Genomic DNA, 18,064 nt, shown 5'->3' with positions numbered 1-18,064 from the left:
TCTTAAGGGGTACCCCTTAGAAAAAATGGAAAAAATCACGAAATTTTTTTGTTTCGGAATTTGATAAAACTCAGTTTATAAGGCAAATTTGACCCACAAAATTCAAAAATTGAGTTCGTTTTACGATAGGGCAAATATTTTTTATGATCTTGCTCGAAATCATATATTTTAAAGATATTTTCGACGGAATCTCGAAAATTATTCATCCACTGGTTAAATAAACCCATAGAACATAAAAATCCATTAAATTATTAGGATCACTCCTAACTAATTCCATTTTCGGCGACATTCACACAACTCAAATTTTAACCGCTCAAAGCTTGTAAAAATCTCCCGTTGATTATCCTACACAGCTAAATTTCCTTAAATACATCTTTCCGTTTTGTGACCCGAATTTGATTTTTGGTACATTAATGACTGTTTGTAAAGATTCGAACAGAAAATGCGTCATGGATTTTCTTTATAGAAAAATATATACTTATACAAAATTTTCCATCTAAATTTGTACAAAACTAATTCGTTGTAGTATTTTTTGTATAAAAAATAGTTCTAAATTTTATATCAAAAGTTTGATCCACTTTCAAAAAGTGGATTATATAATCTAGAAAATTGATTTGACTCAAGAACGAATTTAGCAATGTTTCTGGGCAGGAGGTACACATCGAAATATACTAAGCCAAGAATGAGGGACAGACAAAATTTCCTTACTTTTATCAACGTAATATAGTAATTTCCGTCAGATTGTAAACAAACTAGTAAAATTGTAAATTGAGCTTCCAAAACAACGGCCAAAAATCACCTCAACCCGTGTTAACTCGACCCAGACCAACTAAATATAACGCAATGAGTTAATTTTCGTAAAATAGGTGTCAAGTTAGCGCTAGTTGGAGTGGTTTTCGATGGGTTACTCTCTGAGATGTACATTCGATACACATTTTGAGATTTCCAAGGAATTCTAAGTCAACCGCTACTATCTTCGATAAATTGTTCAATTTCAAACTTAGAAACTATCTTTGTTACTTTTCTTCGTAGACTCAAATTCCTTGAAATATCGAAATATTCTAAATTTTCCAGGTTGTTCACCATCCTAGATTATACAAATTTTAGTCTGCTTTAGGGACTCTTTGCCTTCATCCTAAATTCGTCCTTAAATTCGTATTATTTTGATAGAAAAGTTAAGTTTTGGTAACTAATTTGATCAATTTTTAAACATAAATTTTTTATAAAAAATATTTGAGCAAACTCTCCATTTAAAATAGACGAGTGATCTATCAATAATAACCCTTCTAGAAATCGATAAACCGATCAAATGGAAATCAAGAAATCACTTTTTTGAGCAATGTACTTCATCGTTGGTTGACAATTTATTTTCAAATTTAAACCAATGATTAGTTAAAGTTTTATTCCATTTTCAAGAAATTGTGAACTATTATATTCGGTTTTTAACTTGATTCCAAATTATCATGGTTGACCTCGATCCAAAAGCAATTTTTTTCTAATAAAAACTACGAATTCTGGCGGTATTCCTTGTACGAGATTTTAATTTTTTGCGTTTTAATTAATTGGTCATTTGAAAATGTTTTTCGATCTCCAATCGACTATGAAAAGTTGCCTGCAACCAGGGATTCACGGATTTTTAGTTCGCAATTGAAAGGAATCATTCAAAACTTTCAGATATCTGCTATTTAAAGAAAATTTTTGCTAGATACCTCGACTTAATTTTGCTAAAATCACCTATATTTGCACAATATGGATGATCTAGCTAAATTAAACCTTGATATTTATACAAAGTTTTGATCGAATTGGTCATTTGAAATTCCCCAACTTTTCCCTGATTATACCAAAAATCGTCTGATCGTTTTTTAGGTATTATAATATGAAAATTTGATGGTTTTCAATCTCCATCAGCTATGAAAAGTGTTCTGACGGCTACAAAACAGCCCCGGCAGCCAGGGATTCACGAATTTCTAGCTCTCAATTGAAAGGAATCATTCAAAACTTTCAGATATCTGCTATTTAAAGAAAATTTTTGCTAGATACCTCGATTTTATTTTGCTAAATCAACTATATTTGCACAATATAGATGATCTAGCTAAATAAAACCTTGATATTTATACAAAGTTTCGATCGATTTGGTCATTTGAAATCCCCTGACTTTTCCATGATTATATCAAAAATCACCAGACCGTTTTTAAGATATAATTAAAAAATTTTCTATTAGTATACATGCCAAATATCGATGAAGAATCAGGACTTTAGAATTCCATTCTAGAGATATACTTTTTATCATTTTGCTTGACCGATATTAAAATATCTCGAAATTCCCAGAACCCTCTTTGCTCTGTGTATACCATCCATAAAATAACGTTCAACAGCTTTCAATATTATGGCCTGTTGCGCTTAGCCTAAATAAACCTCAATTTTGATGATAGATCACTCTCCTAAAATAAATCAGCAAAAAATTAATGTATGCTCACTTTTTGGATATCGATCTACTTTTAATATTAATTTCATCAATTCCAAAATGTTTGGATATTTTTTCTAACAAAAAGATAGAAAAAAACTTAATATTTGAAAGAAATAACAAAAAAAATTGTTTAATGTAAACAGTAAATAAAGAAAAGACGGAAAATAAGCGAAATCAGAAAAGTGATTTGCTTCTGAAGGTTAATTTTTATAATATAAGAGGTTAAATTATTTTACTCCGTGTGGTTATTCTTGTTTATATCTTGGAAAACCATTTAAAGATGTAAGTGGCAGATTTAAGCGGTTGGTAATGGAGCAATTCCCCCAAGGAGACTACACATGGAGATTTAACTCATTAAACCAAATATCTGTCAAAAATAAGATATCAGTGGTGTTCCTTTTGCACCGGATAGTGGAGTAAAAAGAGACCATAAATAGCACTAAATAAAGTGGCAAGAATGACGCTAGTATAGCAAAAGATGTTTGATGTGAACTTCTCCATCCTTCTCGAACAACTTATTTAAATCTTTATCTTACTCTTATTATTTTGAGTTTTTTTTTTATAATCTTACACTTTTGCTACAGCAATCTTTAATTCCTGCTTTTCTATGGACATTTCGTATGTGTTCGTATTTATTTCGTGCAATGCACTTCGGTCTAAAAGTAACACTCAAAACATTTCTACCATTACGTTGACAAAGTTTTTCATACTTTTCCAATTCTTCCGTTTGAGTTAAATCTCCTTGTGTAGTCTCCATGAATTGCCCCTGGGACCACCTGATCATGGTTGCCACTGCTTTTCCAAATGAAATTCTCTGACTCCTCTACAGAATCAACTCCTTTTCATTATAGTTTGGAATTTTTATTTTACTAGTAACATTTTTTCTAAATGAAAACTATTCCAGGCAAATGGACAACCATTTCTTTCCTCTAAACACAAAAAGAAAATATTGAGTTACATTCATGTTAAGTAAAAATTTGAAATTTAAAAAAAAAGGTCTTGTTTACCAAAAATAACCATGGAGACATTAAACCGTGATCCCCTTTCGTAATACACTTGCGACGTATTTACAGTCAATAATTTAAAATTCAATTAAATTCACTTCTCTCGACATTTTATTAATTGGTGGACTTGGTGCTATTCGATGTGGATTCAATTTCGGACATTCCTCAATATGACATGTAAACCCTTTCGATTTCTTGTACCAATCTAATTGTTTTGCTGCACCAAGAGCTGTTTTATTTACATTTTCTTCGCCTTTTCGCATCGATAATTTCTTTTCGATAATAATTAACTGTGTACGCAAATATTCGTAACTTGATGCCTTTAATGCAGCTACCCATCGATTCACATCTTCTTCGGATCGACATGAGAACACGTGCTTTTTATCAGGTTCATCACGAAAACTAATTGAAAAACCAAATGGTACTTTTCGTAAATTTTCATATTGTATCGTTGCTGTTTCCAAGATAAATACACCCAATGGTTGTTCGTAATCGATATTTTCTGATTCGTTAATTCGATAATAAAATAGAAAATTACATTTTAACTTAAACCATCGATCTTTGAACGCTGTCGATTGACTCATCCAATCGGACCAATCTTTTCCTTGAGGTTTTTGATGGCATAATCGTCCTTCAATAGTTGAATCTGGTTGTAAACTCACAGAAATTAATTCACGATCGTTAAATTTCATTTTTATTCACGTTTTCCACCAACACTTTAGGTTTTTCAAGATTTTAATTTTTAGTTTCAATTGTTTTTTTGTCTAACAGCGAATTAATTTTTTTTCAAAAACCATTCATTCACTATTTGTTTTTACTTTTTTTGAAAAGCAATAAGGAAAAATTTAAGTAGAAAATTTATAAAGTTTTTGTAAAAAAAAAAATATTTTTTGTAAAAAAAAAAATTTGTTGTATAAATCACCCCGTGTAAAATCTAAAATTATTTTGACATACTGCGGGGTGTATTCAGTAAAAAGATATTTATTTCAATGTGCTTATCAATTGTTTTTTTGTCATAGTGATACATAATTGTAAAGGCCGTTTCACACCACAAAAAATGAGAAACGTAAGACGTAAAACGTGTTCATTATTATCCATAGCAAGTTAAATAATAGGTGCTTACGTTTTATCAATCAGGTTCGAACAGATGGTGATACTTCTTATACTAAATCTAAAATAATGTTTAAGGCACAAATGTATTTGATTTGATCTAACTATACTTGAGTTATTTTACCGAAGCCAACGTTTAAAAAAAAGTACGTTTTTAAAACCCACATTTTAATTCAAGTGATTCGATCTTTTAATTTTGATTTAAAATAACTTATATTTAACAAAAATATAAATTCGAATCAATTAAATTGTACTATTATAGGAAGTTCAAAAAGTTGGCCTCGGTAAAATAACTCAAGTATAGAACTATACTTGGTCAAGCCAGACTTACTCTAGTATGTAAAGCTTTCAAGGTAGATTTATTCTACAGTCTAGTTAAAGAAAGTAGAGTAAAAAAGTAGTTTTCATGTACAAATAGAAGTAATAATTGGTCTAACTAGATTAATTTAGAGCTATTCAATATATTGAATAGAGAAACTGCTCTAGGTGATCCGTCAAGAGGGCTCTATACTGTTCTCAGTAGAACAAGGTAGAGCCAAATTTAGGTTCAGTATTTACAGTTCGTCTAGTTGATTTATGATTAGCTCAATTCAGTAGAGTTTGGCTAGTTAATTTATGATTGACTCAATTCATTACGTCTTACGTTTTTTAAGTATGATAGCCCTTTGCTGATTAGACTGAGAATTTTTAATTGATAAATATCTATGCAAAACGTTTAGATTAAAGTGATGGGTGCAGTTTAAGAGCGAAGATAATTTTTTATTTTTCACTCAGTTTTCGATTTCACATATTATATGAGAAAAATTCATTATCTTAGAGATTGAAATGATGTTTGTAGTATTTATTTAATACGGGTCTGTAATATTTATTTAAAGTATATGTGCCTCCTAGGTGTATGTTTGAATAGGGCTTAAAAATTAGTAAAGCCATCTATGAATTTTTCGTTGAAGTTACTTCAATTATGAAAGTTATGAACCCTGTCGAGGAAATTCTTAAAATAAAGACATAGATAAACGTTGGTATGGAATCAAATAAATATACCACAATGGTCATGCTGATTTCTATTATTTCAATTAGTTAATTTGGATACATGTAAAAATTAAGGAAAAATTATAAAAATATGACTCAAATATAATAAAATTTCATACTATTAAGGTCCCTAGGCATATTGAATAATCGAAAGTTTTCATAATGGTTTCCATTATTTTTTTCAAGATGTATTTAAAACTTTGTAGCTGTAAATTAAATCAATTCAAGTTGTCGACGCCATGTTTGATCCCAACTCAAATATCTATTGAAATTCTTTATTATCTTTAAAAAAAGGTTCAATTACTCAGATTCGGGTTTATTTAAACGAAAACAATAAAATTATGTTTTTAAATTATATTTTTCTTTATTTGATTTGTGAATTATAATATAATTATAATATATATAGTATCTTAATCATTACACTTATATATTAATTTTACTAAGTATTATAACTAAATTTTTACTTAACTATTTGTATAAAGACTAAACTAATTTTTAATTTTCATTTTTTTTTTTCATCAATTTATTATTTTTTTGAATGTTAGTTTTTTTTTTCAAGTATTTTTTAATTTTAAAAATTTTGTAATATTATTGCAAACACAGTACAAACAATCAAATCTGTATTTTATTTATTTGGACCCCTGCTGTCTGTCTAAAAGAAAAAATAAATAAACGTCATTTTTATTGTTTTCATCAAGTTTGTTCCATTCATAGTTCAAAACTCATACAGTCATTATTTTTAAGAATAGCATTTTTCAAATCATCTCAAAGATAGCCGCATGATAACGCATTGCGTCAAAGTTGTTTATGGTTATAGAGAATGTATAGTATTCAAAAGAAAAAACTAAAATCAACTCTAAACCAACATCATAACCGCATTAATATAAGAAATACTGAACTCAACCCACGATGAACGTCATAACGCATTACGTCAAAAATATTCATAGATTTTACTCCATGTCGCTCAAAGTTATACGCATGAGCTTTTAATAGTATTTTTCAGAACGATTTAGTAATTATCATGCTCTGAGCTAGCGCTAAAGCATTGTTAAGTTAGGGTTCAGCTTCATTGCCACATCAAACGACGTAAAACGCTGGCTTTGGGTGACGTCAAACATACAGTAGCTACAGTTGGTTATATCAAATCCTTTTGTTAGTTTTATGAGAAGGGATTCACATTTAACTAAATTTCAAAGCAAACACGGCGAACAATTTGGAAATCGTTTTAGTGGTGACTTTTTTCAGCGATCATCCTTTTTACGTTCACAGAAATATTGATAAGTGCATTGAATAAAGACTCCTTTAGAGACTCCTCAAGTGGCTTATATTGTTTTCTTAATTTGCTGCATTTAATTAAGGGTAAACTAAAATGCTATGTTCTTATAACAAAAATAGAACAATCTCTATTTAGAACAAACACGTAAAAATAATCTCAATTGGTTCAATTCACTACCAAATCTAAATCTACTCAAGATTGTTTGTTCGCTCATTAATATTACAAAATTTTTAACGATTTTTTTTCTTTAAATTAATGTAAATAATCTCAATCTAAAATGATTTTTTTAGCTTTGTCTCTGAGAGCTAGAATTTTTTTTTTATTTTACTGTTATCACATATTTAAAAATTGGCATGCTGATTAAATTTTTTTTAATCATTCTAGTTAATTTATAATCAGCATTTGTTTTTTTTTTTTTTTTTTTTATAATTATTAATAATATTACTCGTATTTATTATTAAATAGTAAATTATTATAAAAAAAAAACATTCAAACTTGTCAAAAAAAAAAAAACACTGGCTGTAATGACCAGAAGTGACAAGCGTGTATGTTCCTTTGATTTTTTTTTTTAAATATTACTTTTATACTTAAATATATTGAAATATATTTTTTTGTCTTTTTTTTAAGTGGTCAAAATCGGTTATAATGACATTAGTTAGAATGACGAATCGGTTATTACGACGAATTGGAAAGGCATCTACTGAATCAAAATACATATGTAAACATACCGTTTATAACAATATCAGATCAAACGACATATCGGTTATGGCGACCAATCATAATTAGAATTAGTCGCTTTAACGACCAAAATTTACTATTTTGGATATTATTCACTTAATTACGAATCATTTTCACTTTATTTTGAGCCATATAATCAATATGGCGTTAAATAGCTCAGAACTGAGCAATATATAACTCACAGTAACGGTCCTAGAGGGAGTCATGTGGTACTCTCGCAACATACGCCACCATAAAAGGTGCTGAAAAGCACCGCCCATCATTAGTAATCAAAGTACCGATCAGTTTATGCGACCCTGGCGAGCTAACATCAGTTTGAATAATCTATGAGGAATTATTTTGTTAATAGGAGATAATTTTCTGACTATGACCCTAAAATCATCTTTCCTCGAGGAAAAATTAAAACCCCAGTCGTCAAAAGTCTACCTGGAACACCAAAAGATCAGATTGGGGCTCCCTCAGTATGGGATAAAACGAAATGAGTATCCCTAACCCGATACTTTGATGTTTCATCTTTTCTTATGACCACTGGGCTTCGTTTTTTTTAAGAGGAGGATGATTTTTAGTGGCAATCAGAAGATAATTGAAATTAATTATTCCAGATGCACATGTCGCTTATAACAACAATCGGATATAACGATCCTAGTTTTAGGTCCTTCCAATGTCATTAAAACCGGGTTTGACTGTATAATTTTTTTAAATTTGTAGTAAATGTACTTAATTTTTAATTATTTTTAAATATTTTTTTTCTTTTAAAATGAATGCTATCAATTACAGTTTTCTGCTTTATCATTTGACCAATATACTTATTACATTTGTTGTTTTTAATAATATATTTTGGAGGTGTGTTTTATCATGAATGATCATTAGCTTCAAAATTTTTAATATCTATGGTACACAACACGCTTTTTTTGGAGTTTGGGAAAAATACGATTTGATTGATTTGAAAATTATCTGATCCTTTTGAGAGAAAATGTGGAAATTTTTATGTTTATGATCAATTCCTAGATATGATTAAAAATCATGAAGAGTAAATATCTAAGAAAATCGAAACATACGGGAAAACTTATGGAAGAAAGTGTTTCTTAAATTGAATTTCATCGATGACCTATCAATTTTTTGGGACAAGTCCCGATAAAGCCCATTTAATTGAAGTCGTATCCTATTTGTTGGTCGGTGGACTCTTGCGTAATACAGACCATTTTTGACATATGGCTTAAGTCAACTTGCTTGAGATGATTATATTGCTCCGATTATAACTGCCCAATTCGATTGTCTTTTATAAAACTCGTCATGAATAAAAATAAAGGATCAGTGGAAAGTTTTATAGTTTCTTGGAAATGCGCATAGAAAATGATGAATAAATTACATGTTTTAAGACACTTTCATCGTTAAATATTTTTCTCTTATTTAAAAAATTTATAAGAAATTTCCACGCCATTAAGTGGATTTCTTATCATAATACCAATTTTAAAAATTTTTTTGTGCGTAGTCTGTCTTAAAATGAGTTTCGAAGAAAAATGATTTTACACAAATGCCTTAATTAATATTTTGATTTTTCTTAATTATGTTTTTTTTTTTTTTTTCTTTAAAAAACTGTTCCTATATTTACAAAGCTCATTTTTCTATGTTTTTTTATTATTTTTTTCATTGGGCGGAAATGAATTTTAAATTCTACAAAATAATTAACAATTTCCCATGTAATGATCATTCATGTTACGACTTATTTATGGAATATAATTTTTCGAGTACCGTTTCATGGAATAATTTTTCGCAGTTATTATTTCTTCAAACATATTGCGTTAAGTTGAAGGCATTTTCATTTGCATGACGATGATTAGGAGCATGGGCGATATTAAATTTGGAAGGCCATGAAAAAGGATGTCAAATTTGGATTTTCGGCCAACTCGTTTGAGCTCGGATTATATGGTTTTTGTATAATATATTCCATAAATGTGTGTTTATAAATATCATTTAAATATCTACTTTAATTATCAAAATAATAGAAACATAACAAATTTTCATGAAAAACAAAAAATTTAACAAAGATTTAACAAATAATTTAATAAATATTTTTAATAAGGCAAGTTTTTTTTAATATAAAAAGTATAGGAACCTTGAACACACGGTACAACATTTTAGTTTAAAAATACATTCGAGGAAAAATGATTAAATTTTATATCGATCGAGATATCAAACTTTTACTGATTTTGTGTAAAATCGTGGGTAGATATTCCTCAACAGATCGTACCTAGCTGTTAAAAACGCCACCGCCGAAACATAAAAAAACTCATCTGAAACTCGGGATATCGATGACAGTTTAAGCGGTGGTAATGCAAAGTTAATTGTTCACTTGCGACACGTGATTCATTCGGTCTTTTCTCGGGGTTTCCGTGAAGTATTACCGGTATAATTCACGGAATATCGTGAATACCCCGTGAGAATATTAGCAACGCTCCGTGAATATTCCGTGAAAACTCGAGATGTCGATAAAGTTTAAGCGGTGGAAATGCAAAGTTTTATATTCACTTACGACACGAGATTCATTTGGTCTTTTCTCGGGGTTTCCGTGGAGTATTGCTCCATGGAGTGCTGCACACAAAACTTCCGTGGAGTGCTGCACACAAAACTTCGCAATTTCCACCACTTAAACTCCACATATACTCTGTGGAAACTCTACAAAGGAGTCGACCGAGCCATCAAAATATATAATTTTTTGTCTTCGAATGTAAATTCTTCCGTATGTTCAATTTATGTAATTTATCTAAGTCTAAAAAATAAAAAAAGAATCAACTACTGACCTATTTTTTTTAATGCTTAAAATGACATTTATAGTTTTCATTTGCTTTATTGAATTTTGAGGTTATTGTATTTTTTTTTATTTATTTGTTTGATAAAGTATTCTGAGTTTTTTTCTAGTTTTTGTTTTTTTGAGAGAAAAAGGAAGTTTTGTAAGATTTTTTTAAATATTTTTGCATTGTTTTTTTTATATAAGATACTTAGTATTTTTTGTTTAAAAATATTTAAGTACAGATAAATTACTTAGTTTAAGATATAAATTATAAATAAATAATTTTTATTGTTTAAATAACATATTTTTTTAATATTTTTCATTTCCTCCCCGATTTAACAGTAGACGACATTGTTTTTTTCAGAAATTTAATAAAAATATAAATTTCGAGATCATCTTATTTCTTTGTAGGTAAGTTGCAGGTTACAGGTTAGTTTATTGCTTGAAAAATAACGTTAAAAATTTTTGGTTGGTAATATTGTAAGAGGGGGAAATTTGAAATAAAAAATATTAAAAATTACAATTCGAATAAAAAAGTTTTTTTTTTTGTTTATAAATAAGTTAATGAAAAAAGTTTTTTGTGATATTTCGCACAAATAATAATTAATTAAGTTATAATTTTGTTTTTTTTTTTAGATTATCACATTACGTTTTGACATTTATTTTGATAACTTAAGTAAATATGAATGTTTGTTTATTTTTCATTTTATTGCATAAACTTATTTACTAATATTTGACTAGTTTTTCATTTTCATCGCATGGATATATAATTTGTGAAAAATATTTGAACAATTTAACTACAAAAAAAAAAGGTTGGAAATAAATTTTATGAAATTTTTATCTGTCAAATTTGGTTTTGTCTTTTAGAGTTCTTCTAATGAGAGCTGGACCAATACATACCTTGAAAATTATTTGTTACATAAAATATACTTAATACTAATCAAGGTATGACTTATGAGATCTTTACTATCGAAATCATCAAAAAGTGAGAGTGCGGATGCTAACCAGACTTCCTTCAAAAACTCTCCCTCTTGAAAATGTTTACTATGCCGAGCAATGACATTTGCAACAGAGTAATTTTCCGCACTCATAGACATCGACTGTTTATTTCTGTATTTCATTTCACTTGCAATTAATTCCTTTTGCTCTGGTTTACCCTTTTTTGACTAATAGATTTGTGATTAGTTTCAAAATGCAAAATGTAGTTCACGCGCGTTTATAAGATCACTCGCGTCTGTTGGTAATATAATACTTCTTAATGAACTCTGTGATCGGTGGAGGCACATTTAAAACACTTTAATTGCGGCACATTTAAAAATAGCATCGAAAATAGAAGAATCTTCGAATTGTTTCTAAGGAATTTTCTTTACTTATTATTTTCTCAGCTTTCATTAATAAAATTCTACTTCATCCCACGTTTAAGAAAAAAATCGATCCTATTCTAAAGGTTCTTTGATTGTCCTTAAAAGAAAAACAATGGAAAAATTTGAATTTTTTGAGTTAATGCTCAAATATTTTTAACAATTTACACAGCATGTATACAAAATGTTTGATTTTCGAAAAATTTGATAGTATAAAAAAGAGCCTCTTAAAAAATGCGTAAAAAAAACGAATTCTAAATTCTATAAAAATGTCTTCCGAAATTATTTCATATTCATTTAAAATCTACTTAACTAAATTTCGGCGATTTCCCAGGAATAAATTAAGTATTTTTTTTTTAATATATTTTTTTTACAGTGAATTGAATTGTTCAGGAACAATTTTATGAGATCCCTATTCGAAATTTTCTCATACAGGCACAACATTTTGACTAAATCGATGTTCCACGAAAACATCTTTTTTCATTCGAATAACTACCTAAAAGTACAGGGTATTCGAAAAAAAGATATACATCTATTTCTAAATTGTTTTTTTTTTATGTATAGTTCCTAATCATTTCAGTTCTAAGTACTAAGCATTCTCTCAAAGACACATATCGGTTTTTCACTAATTTCCATTTGCTTTCAAAATTTACAACAAGGTGAATGAGAGTTCGTGAGTTCCAAATCGAGGAACAAACTTTTATCTTATTCTGAAGGGTACTATTGACTCTAGAAGTTGAAAACGTGTCTACCTACAGAACCTTAAATATATGGAATTATAAATTGTTCATACCTCCGTGACCCAGGCACCCGTAGACAATAAAATTTATTGTTTCATAATTAAAATAATTGAACAAGGAGGCTGCAAAACCCTTTGCAAAATTATTACGCGTCCATTTTTTGTCGATAAATAATAAAAAACATTCATTCGGGCCCTGTGTCGATTTTTTGGAGCTCGATTTTCTTTTGTTAATTCATATATTTTCGAGATAATATTGGTATCGATCGACTACAAGAGTGCGTTGCCAAAATTCCGATAAATTTCATCGAAATAATTAAAAATGAAGACGTGCCAATATTATCTCAAAAATATATGAATTCACAAAATTAATCAAGGTCAAAAAATCTAACAGCACCCGGATGCTTTTTTATTATTTATCGGCATCGAATAGACGCGACAATAATTTTGCAAAAGGTTTTGAAATACGACATCAATGTACAATCATTTTAATTATGAAACAATAAATTTTATTGTTTACGGGTGCTCGGATTATGGAAAACTTTTTTTGGTATATTCTAGTGTTAAAACAAGGTGAGAATTATAAACAACATTGCCAGAAAAATAGTGTCTTACATTTTCTTGGAAATGTATGTTATAAATCCTACTTTCTCTCTTTCTACCGCTAAAAATTCATAATTATCCTTATTTTCAAGTCGATAATTACTGTTAGTAGTCCTATTTTTTCACAACCCTTGATATGACTAGCGCTTTTTTCCAGATATTATACTGAAGTATGTTGGATTAAAATATCCCTTTTATCCATATGTATAAGTTCTAAGGATTATCCAAAATCAAAAATAACATGAAAAATAAAAAGAATTATCCGACATTTTGTATACATACCAAAAAAATTGATTAAATGGATGTATATTATATATATATATAGATTTTTAAAAAATTTATGTGTTTTTTTTTTGTGCCTTAAAAGTTATTTTTTTTTTATAAGTCAATGGCGGTTGTAATCTATCATATCCGCCACTGAGTATATATAGTAAATATATATAGTAAATCTTACATCCTAAAAATATTATTTTTTTCTTGTTTTTTTAAATTTCATCAATTATTTTTCTTTTATTATTATTATTTTTTTTTTGTTTATTAATAACCTAATTATTTATAAATTGACTATCTAAATAGCTAATTGTTCATTCCACAATTATCTGGTTTTTTTTTGTAAAGATTTTTGAATACAGGCAAAATCGGTTATACCAACATCGTTAAAATTAACGAATCGGTTATTATTGGCAAGGTCCGGTCCGATCCACATCTGAAAACCTTGTATTGACACATTTTCTATATAATTTTCAATCCCCAAGTTGTACTAAGGATTTCTAGTATTCCCCAAAATTGAAAGAAAATATGGATAACCTAAACGAGACACCAAATACTTAAATCCGCTGTGGTTTTGTAGATTAGCACAGAACCACACTTTTCCATATAATTTCCAATCCCCCAAGTGATACTGGAGGTCACTATTCCCCCAATAAAGTTGCAAGACTTTAAGTGGTTAGTAACCTCCAGTACCACTCGGGGATTGGAAATTCACTCAGATCTCAGGTTTTTGGCAGCTTGTTTAGGTCATGCATTTTTTCCTACAACTATGAGAGGGGATTAAAGACTCCCAGGAGCTGTCGGGGGATTAGGAATCATATGAAAAAGTGTGGTTCTGGTTTGATCTTGATGACAAACGACATTTAGGTGTTCCTAGCTCACTGGCATTTCGACATGTCGGTTATAACGGCCAATCATATTAGAATTAGTCGTCTATAACGATCAATATTTATTATTTTTGAGGCCTTAACTACAAAGCTAACTAGAATATATTCCCAGGCTTGTTTGAGAGAAAATTTTTGGTGATTGTTATATTTTTTTTAACCACCAAGAATAAAATTAAAGCCCGGTCGTCAAAAAGCAAGCTGAAACACAAAACGTTTGGATTCGGGGCCCAACCCAATTTTATTTTCCTCTGTCGAATATTCTTAGTCACCAAATTAGCTTCTAATGACATTTCTCTCTGGAAGATTTAGAAATATCCGTATCGCTTGTAACGACTATCGGATATAATGATCATCAATGTCTTTATAACCGGTTTTAACTGTATATGTTTAAGTTTTTTAAAATATATTTTTACATATCAGGTAATTAATTATACGAAATTATTATTTTTTCATTGATACTTGCAAATTAAGTACGCGGTTTTTTTTATGAATTTGGATTATTGCAATTGAGTTTCTTGTCTTTCTGTAGATGTTCCGTAAAATCTTATTTTTTCGTGCTTATGGTTTTTCATGGTTAACTATAAGTTTTAAAATTGGCCTGGACGCGAATAATTTGATTTGTATACGAAGTCTTTTTTTTTTTTGTAAAATCTGAAAAACTGGCCAGAATCGTGTGAAACATGTATAAGTTTTCGAAAATATTTCTTTTTATGAAAATTTGGTTTTTTTCTAGCTGCTCTTCGCTTTTAATTATTTTGAAACAAATAAATTCGATACTGTTCGAACAAGATTTCATATTTTTACTTGGAACTTCCTTCGCGTTGGAACTTCCAGCTGGTGGCCTTAAACGTTGTTTGTTCTAGATTGATACAAAAAATGTTTAAAAAAACTAAATTGCAACAATTTGGATTTATAAAATTATAAAAATTTAAAATGCGTTTTAATTACGAAGACATTTTCCAATGAATAAAATGCTTAAACACGAAAGTACAAATTTAAATGTAATTAAACTCGAATTCAAGAGACAATGAGAAAGAATTACGAAGAGCAATCGCCCTCAGAAATTTTATTTTCCAATTTCTAAAAGAAAATACGATTTTCAAGATGGTTCGATCTCGAATCGATCATTTTTAAACATTTTTTTCATTTTTTGATTCGCATTTTAAACCAAATTACATCCAAGATTTTCAAATAAAATGTAAGTTTTTGTTTTAACCAGTGGCGTAATATGATTAAGACCACTTTTCGAAAGACCCTACTTTGTCTTATTTACGCCACTGATATATTATCTGAAAACAAAAATTATGATTACGAAGCCAATTAAGAAAAAACAAACATTTACGGATACGATTTATTAATCGTATCCATCGATTTGTCTTTAAATAGATTCTTTTTTGTTTTTATTTTTTTTATTATATTTTTTTTTTTTAAATACTATTAAATTTTTCAAAAAATGAACACTTCTTGAAAATCTCACTGTACAGTCACAAAAAATTTATTTAATATCTGATTTGTGGTAATTGTCTCCGTATTGCAAGAAATTATTCAAAATGAATTGTTTTTTTATTCTATAATTAATTTTCGAAATATCTCATATTTCGAAATAACATCATTTTAAATTACCCGTTTGATAAATGAATACAAAATACGCATGCGTTTTTTTTTATAAATTAAAAACAACAGAATTATAACGAATTTTGGTGTAGTAAAAACAGCGTTTTTTGTAATTTGGAAAATTATTCAAAAGTTAAGATTATTTTATATGTTTATAAAAAGAAAATTGGCGAGGCCATTTTATCCTCATTTGAGAGGTTTAAGATTGAGGTTCCTCTCCCCAAATTACATGGTTTTGAATATTTCAAACTACAAGAATATTTTAGACTACTTGGTTTACAAAACAAGAAATTATTTCTAAAAAGTTTATAAATCCTTGTATGAGCTCCTCATTACAGCCTTTTATATATCACACAAATACTCCCCCTCCCTTTATAAAGAAAAAAAAACCCATTTTTGTAATATAATTCATCGATTGGCAGATTTGTCACCACTGTTTTCGAGATCTCGTAAAAAGATACATTTTATACTAAAAGTTCATATTTGTAGCCAAGTTTTCCAAGAGTGCTGGGTTTAAATTTGATATTAAAGAGTAGTACTTAACTTCTCCGTCGAGAATAGTACGAGGAACGTAAATTAAAGTAGGGTGGAATATGGGAAGGTAATTTAAGAGATGAAAAAAACTGATTACCGGTTTCCTTCGATCCTTCACTTCTTGAAATAGCTTTTTCAGGACAAAAACTACAGGTGGAAATACTGATTTTGCCTATGGGGAGTTCTAAAACCTGTTTTAACCTCGAAAACTTGCTTAAAAGTACAAGGAACGTTATTTAAAGTTGGGTAAAATGTGAGAAGATAAGTTAAGAGTTGGAAAAAACAGATTACCGGCTTCCTTCAATACTTCTTTTAATAGTTTTCTCATTACAAAAATCCCAGATGGAAATAATAATTTTGCCTGTAAATGGGTTTAAAATCCGATTTCACTTCTTAAAAGTTAATCCACGGGACTAATTTTTAATCTATTTTAATTTACGCTTCTATTATTTGACAAAAACCGAGAAAAACTATCTTTTAGATATCAAAGAAGATTGGAGAATCGTAACCAAAGCTATTTTGGTAATTTTTACGATATATTTTTTCTAATTTCACAATAAATCTTGATTCTTGACTAATTTCCCAAAATAGACATTTAAACTATTTTTACTATACTAAAATATTGAGCATGCGCACTTGATTCAAGATAAATATATTTAATATATTATATATATAATAAAATACAATTACAACAACTCAGACGTTAAATATTTCGTTGCGTTACCAAATAATTATCGTAAAACTAATGTTTTTTTTATTAATATTAATTATTATTAAATATTATTATATTTTTTTGTTGATTTTTTTAAGTTTTTTTTTGTGTGTATATATTGTTTTTTTTTTACTAATTACCTACAGAAATATCTCACTATTTGATACTCACTTTCAAGTATTTTTTTTTATATCTTAATATAAATTATTTATTAATTAATTTTGAAATTCCTTTAACTAATGTTTTCATTTTATTTTTCTTTTTTTCATGAATAGTTTTTTTTTTTCGTTTTCTTATTAATTAATTTTAATTATTATTTAATTTATTATAATTAATTATTAATTATTATATATATTTTGTTTTTTTAGAATGACACTAAAGATATTTTTTTGTTTTTAATAAATATGGCTTTTTTTTTTATTAAATTAAATCAAGTGGAATTCACAGAGGTGCACTGTTATGGTTATTCCAGGATGTGGTTTTATCCCCTTGAGGTGATAAATGCCTGGGAAACGCAGTTTTATTACATTTAAAATGAAGAGTTTCCTAATTTTTGCCTATTAAAGGGGATTTTACCAAGATGGTAAAAACCACACGTCAGGTCTAAAATGTCAGGTTTGAAATGTTTTAGAAGCGCTTCGTTGTTCTTACGAAACGAATATTAACCTTTCATCGTGAATTTATTGATCGATTTTAAAATCGATTGAATATTTCTTAATATTGAAAATACTTAAGGTACCACAATAATGTGGAACCTTTTATCCTGTTTGATTAAAGATTTAAAAATAATTTTTATTGCATACTTTTACACCAGGATAAATGTGTAAACATTTTTCTTAAATGTGAAAACTGTCTTTTAAAAACAGCTTCATTTTTTATACCTTTAAACAAGACGTAAAAACCTTGTCGAGAAATGAAATTTTGACTTT

At 28.4% G+C, this 18,064-nt stretch overlaps 1 protein-coding gene across 1 annotated transcript; it reads right to left on the bottom strand.

Annotated features, from left to right (window-relative positions):
- Positions 1 to 3,041: 3,041 nt before the first annotated feature.
- LOC123302527 (pleckstrin homology domain-containing family J member 1-like) lies at positions 3,042 to 4,203 on the bottom strand. The gene is made up of 2 exons (XM_044885497.1): positions 3,475 to 4,203; positions 3,042 to 3,396 (listed from the first exon to the last, which is right to left on the bottom strand). Exon 1 carries the CDS (start codon positions 4,161 to 4,163, stop codon positions 3,549 to 3,551), a length of 615 nt encoding a protein of 204 aa, XP_044741432.1. The 5' UTR covers positions 4,164 to 4,203; the 3' UTR covers positions 3,042 to 3,396; positions 3,475 to 3,548.
- Between the last annotated feature and the right edge of the window lie 13,861 nt (positions 4,204 to 18,064).

Source organism: Chrysoperla carnea, chromosome X, assembly GCF_905475395.1.
Source record: "Chrysoperla carnea chromosome X, inChrCarn1.1, whole genome shotgun sequence".
Classification (NCBI taxonomy): domain Eukaryota; kingdom Metazoa; phylum Arthropoda; class Insecta; order Neuroptera; family Chrysopidae; genus Chrysoperla; species Chrysoperla carnea.
This window is presented reverse-complemented; position numbering and strand designations above follow the sequence as displayed.

Excerpts from the sequence above, each read along its gene's own strand:
- LOC123302527 (XM_044885497.1), bottom strand. The coding sequence starts at position 4,163 with ATGAAATTTAACGATCGTGAATTAATTTCTGTGAGTTTACAACCAGAT.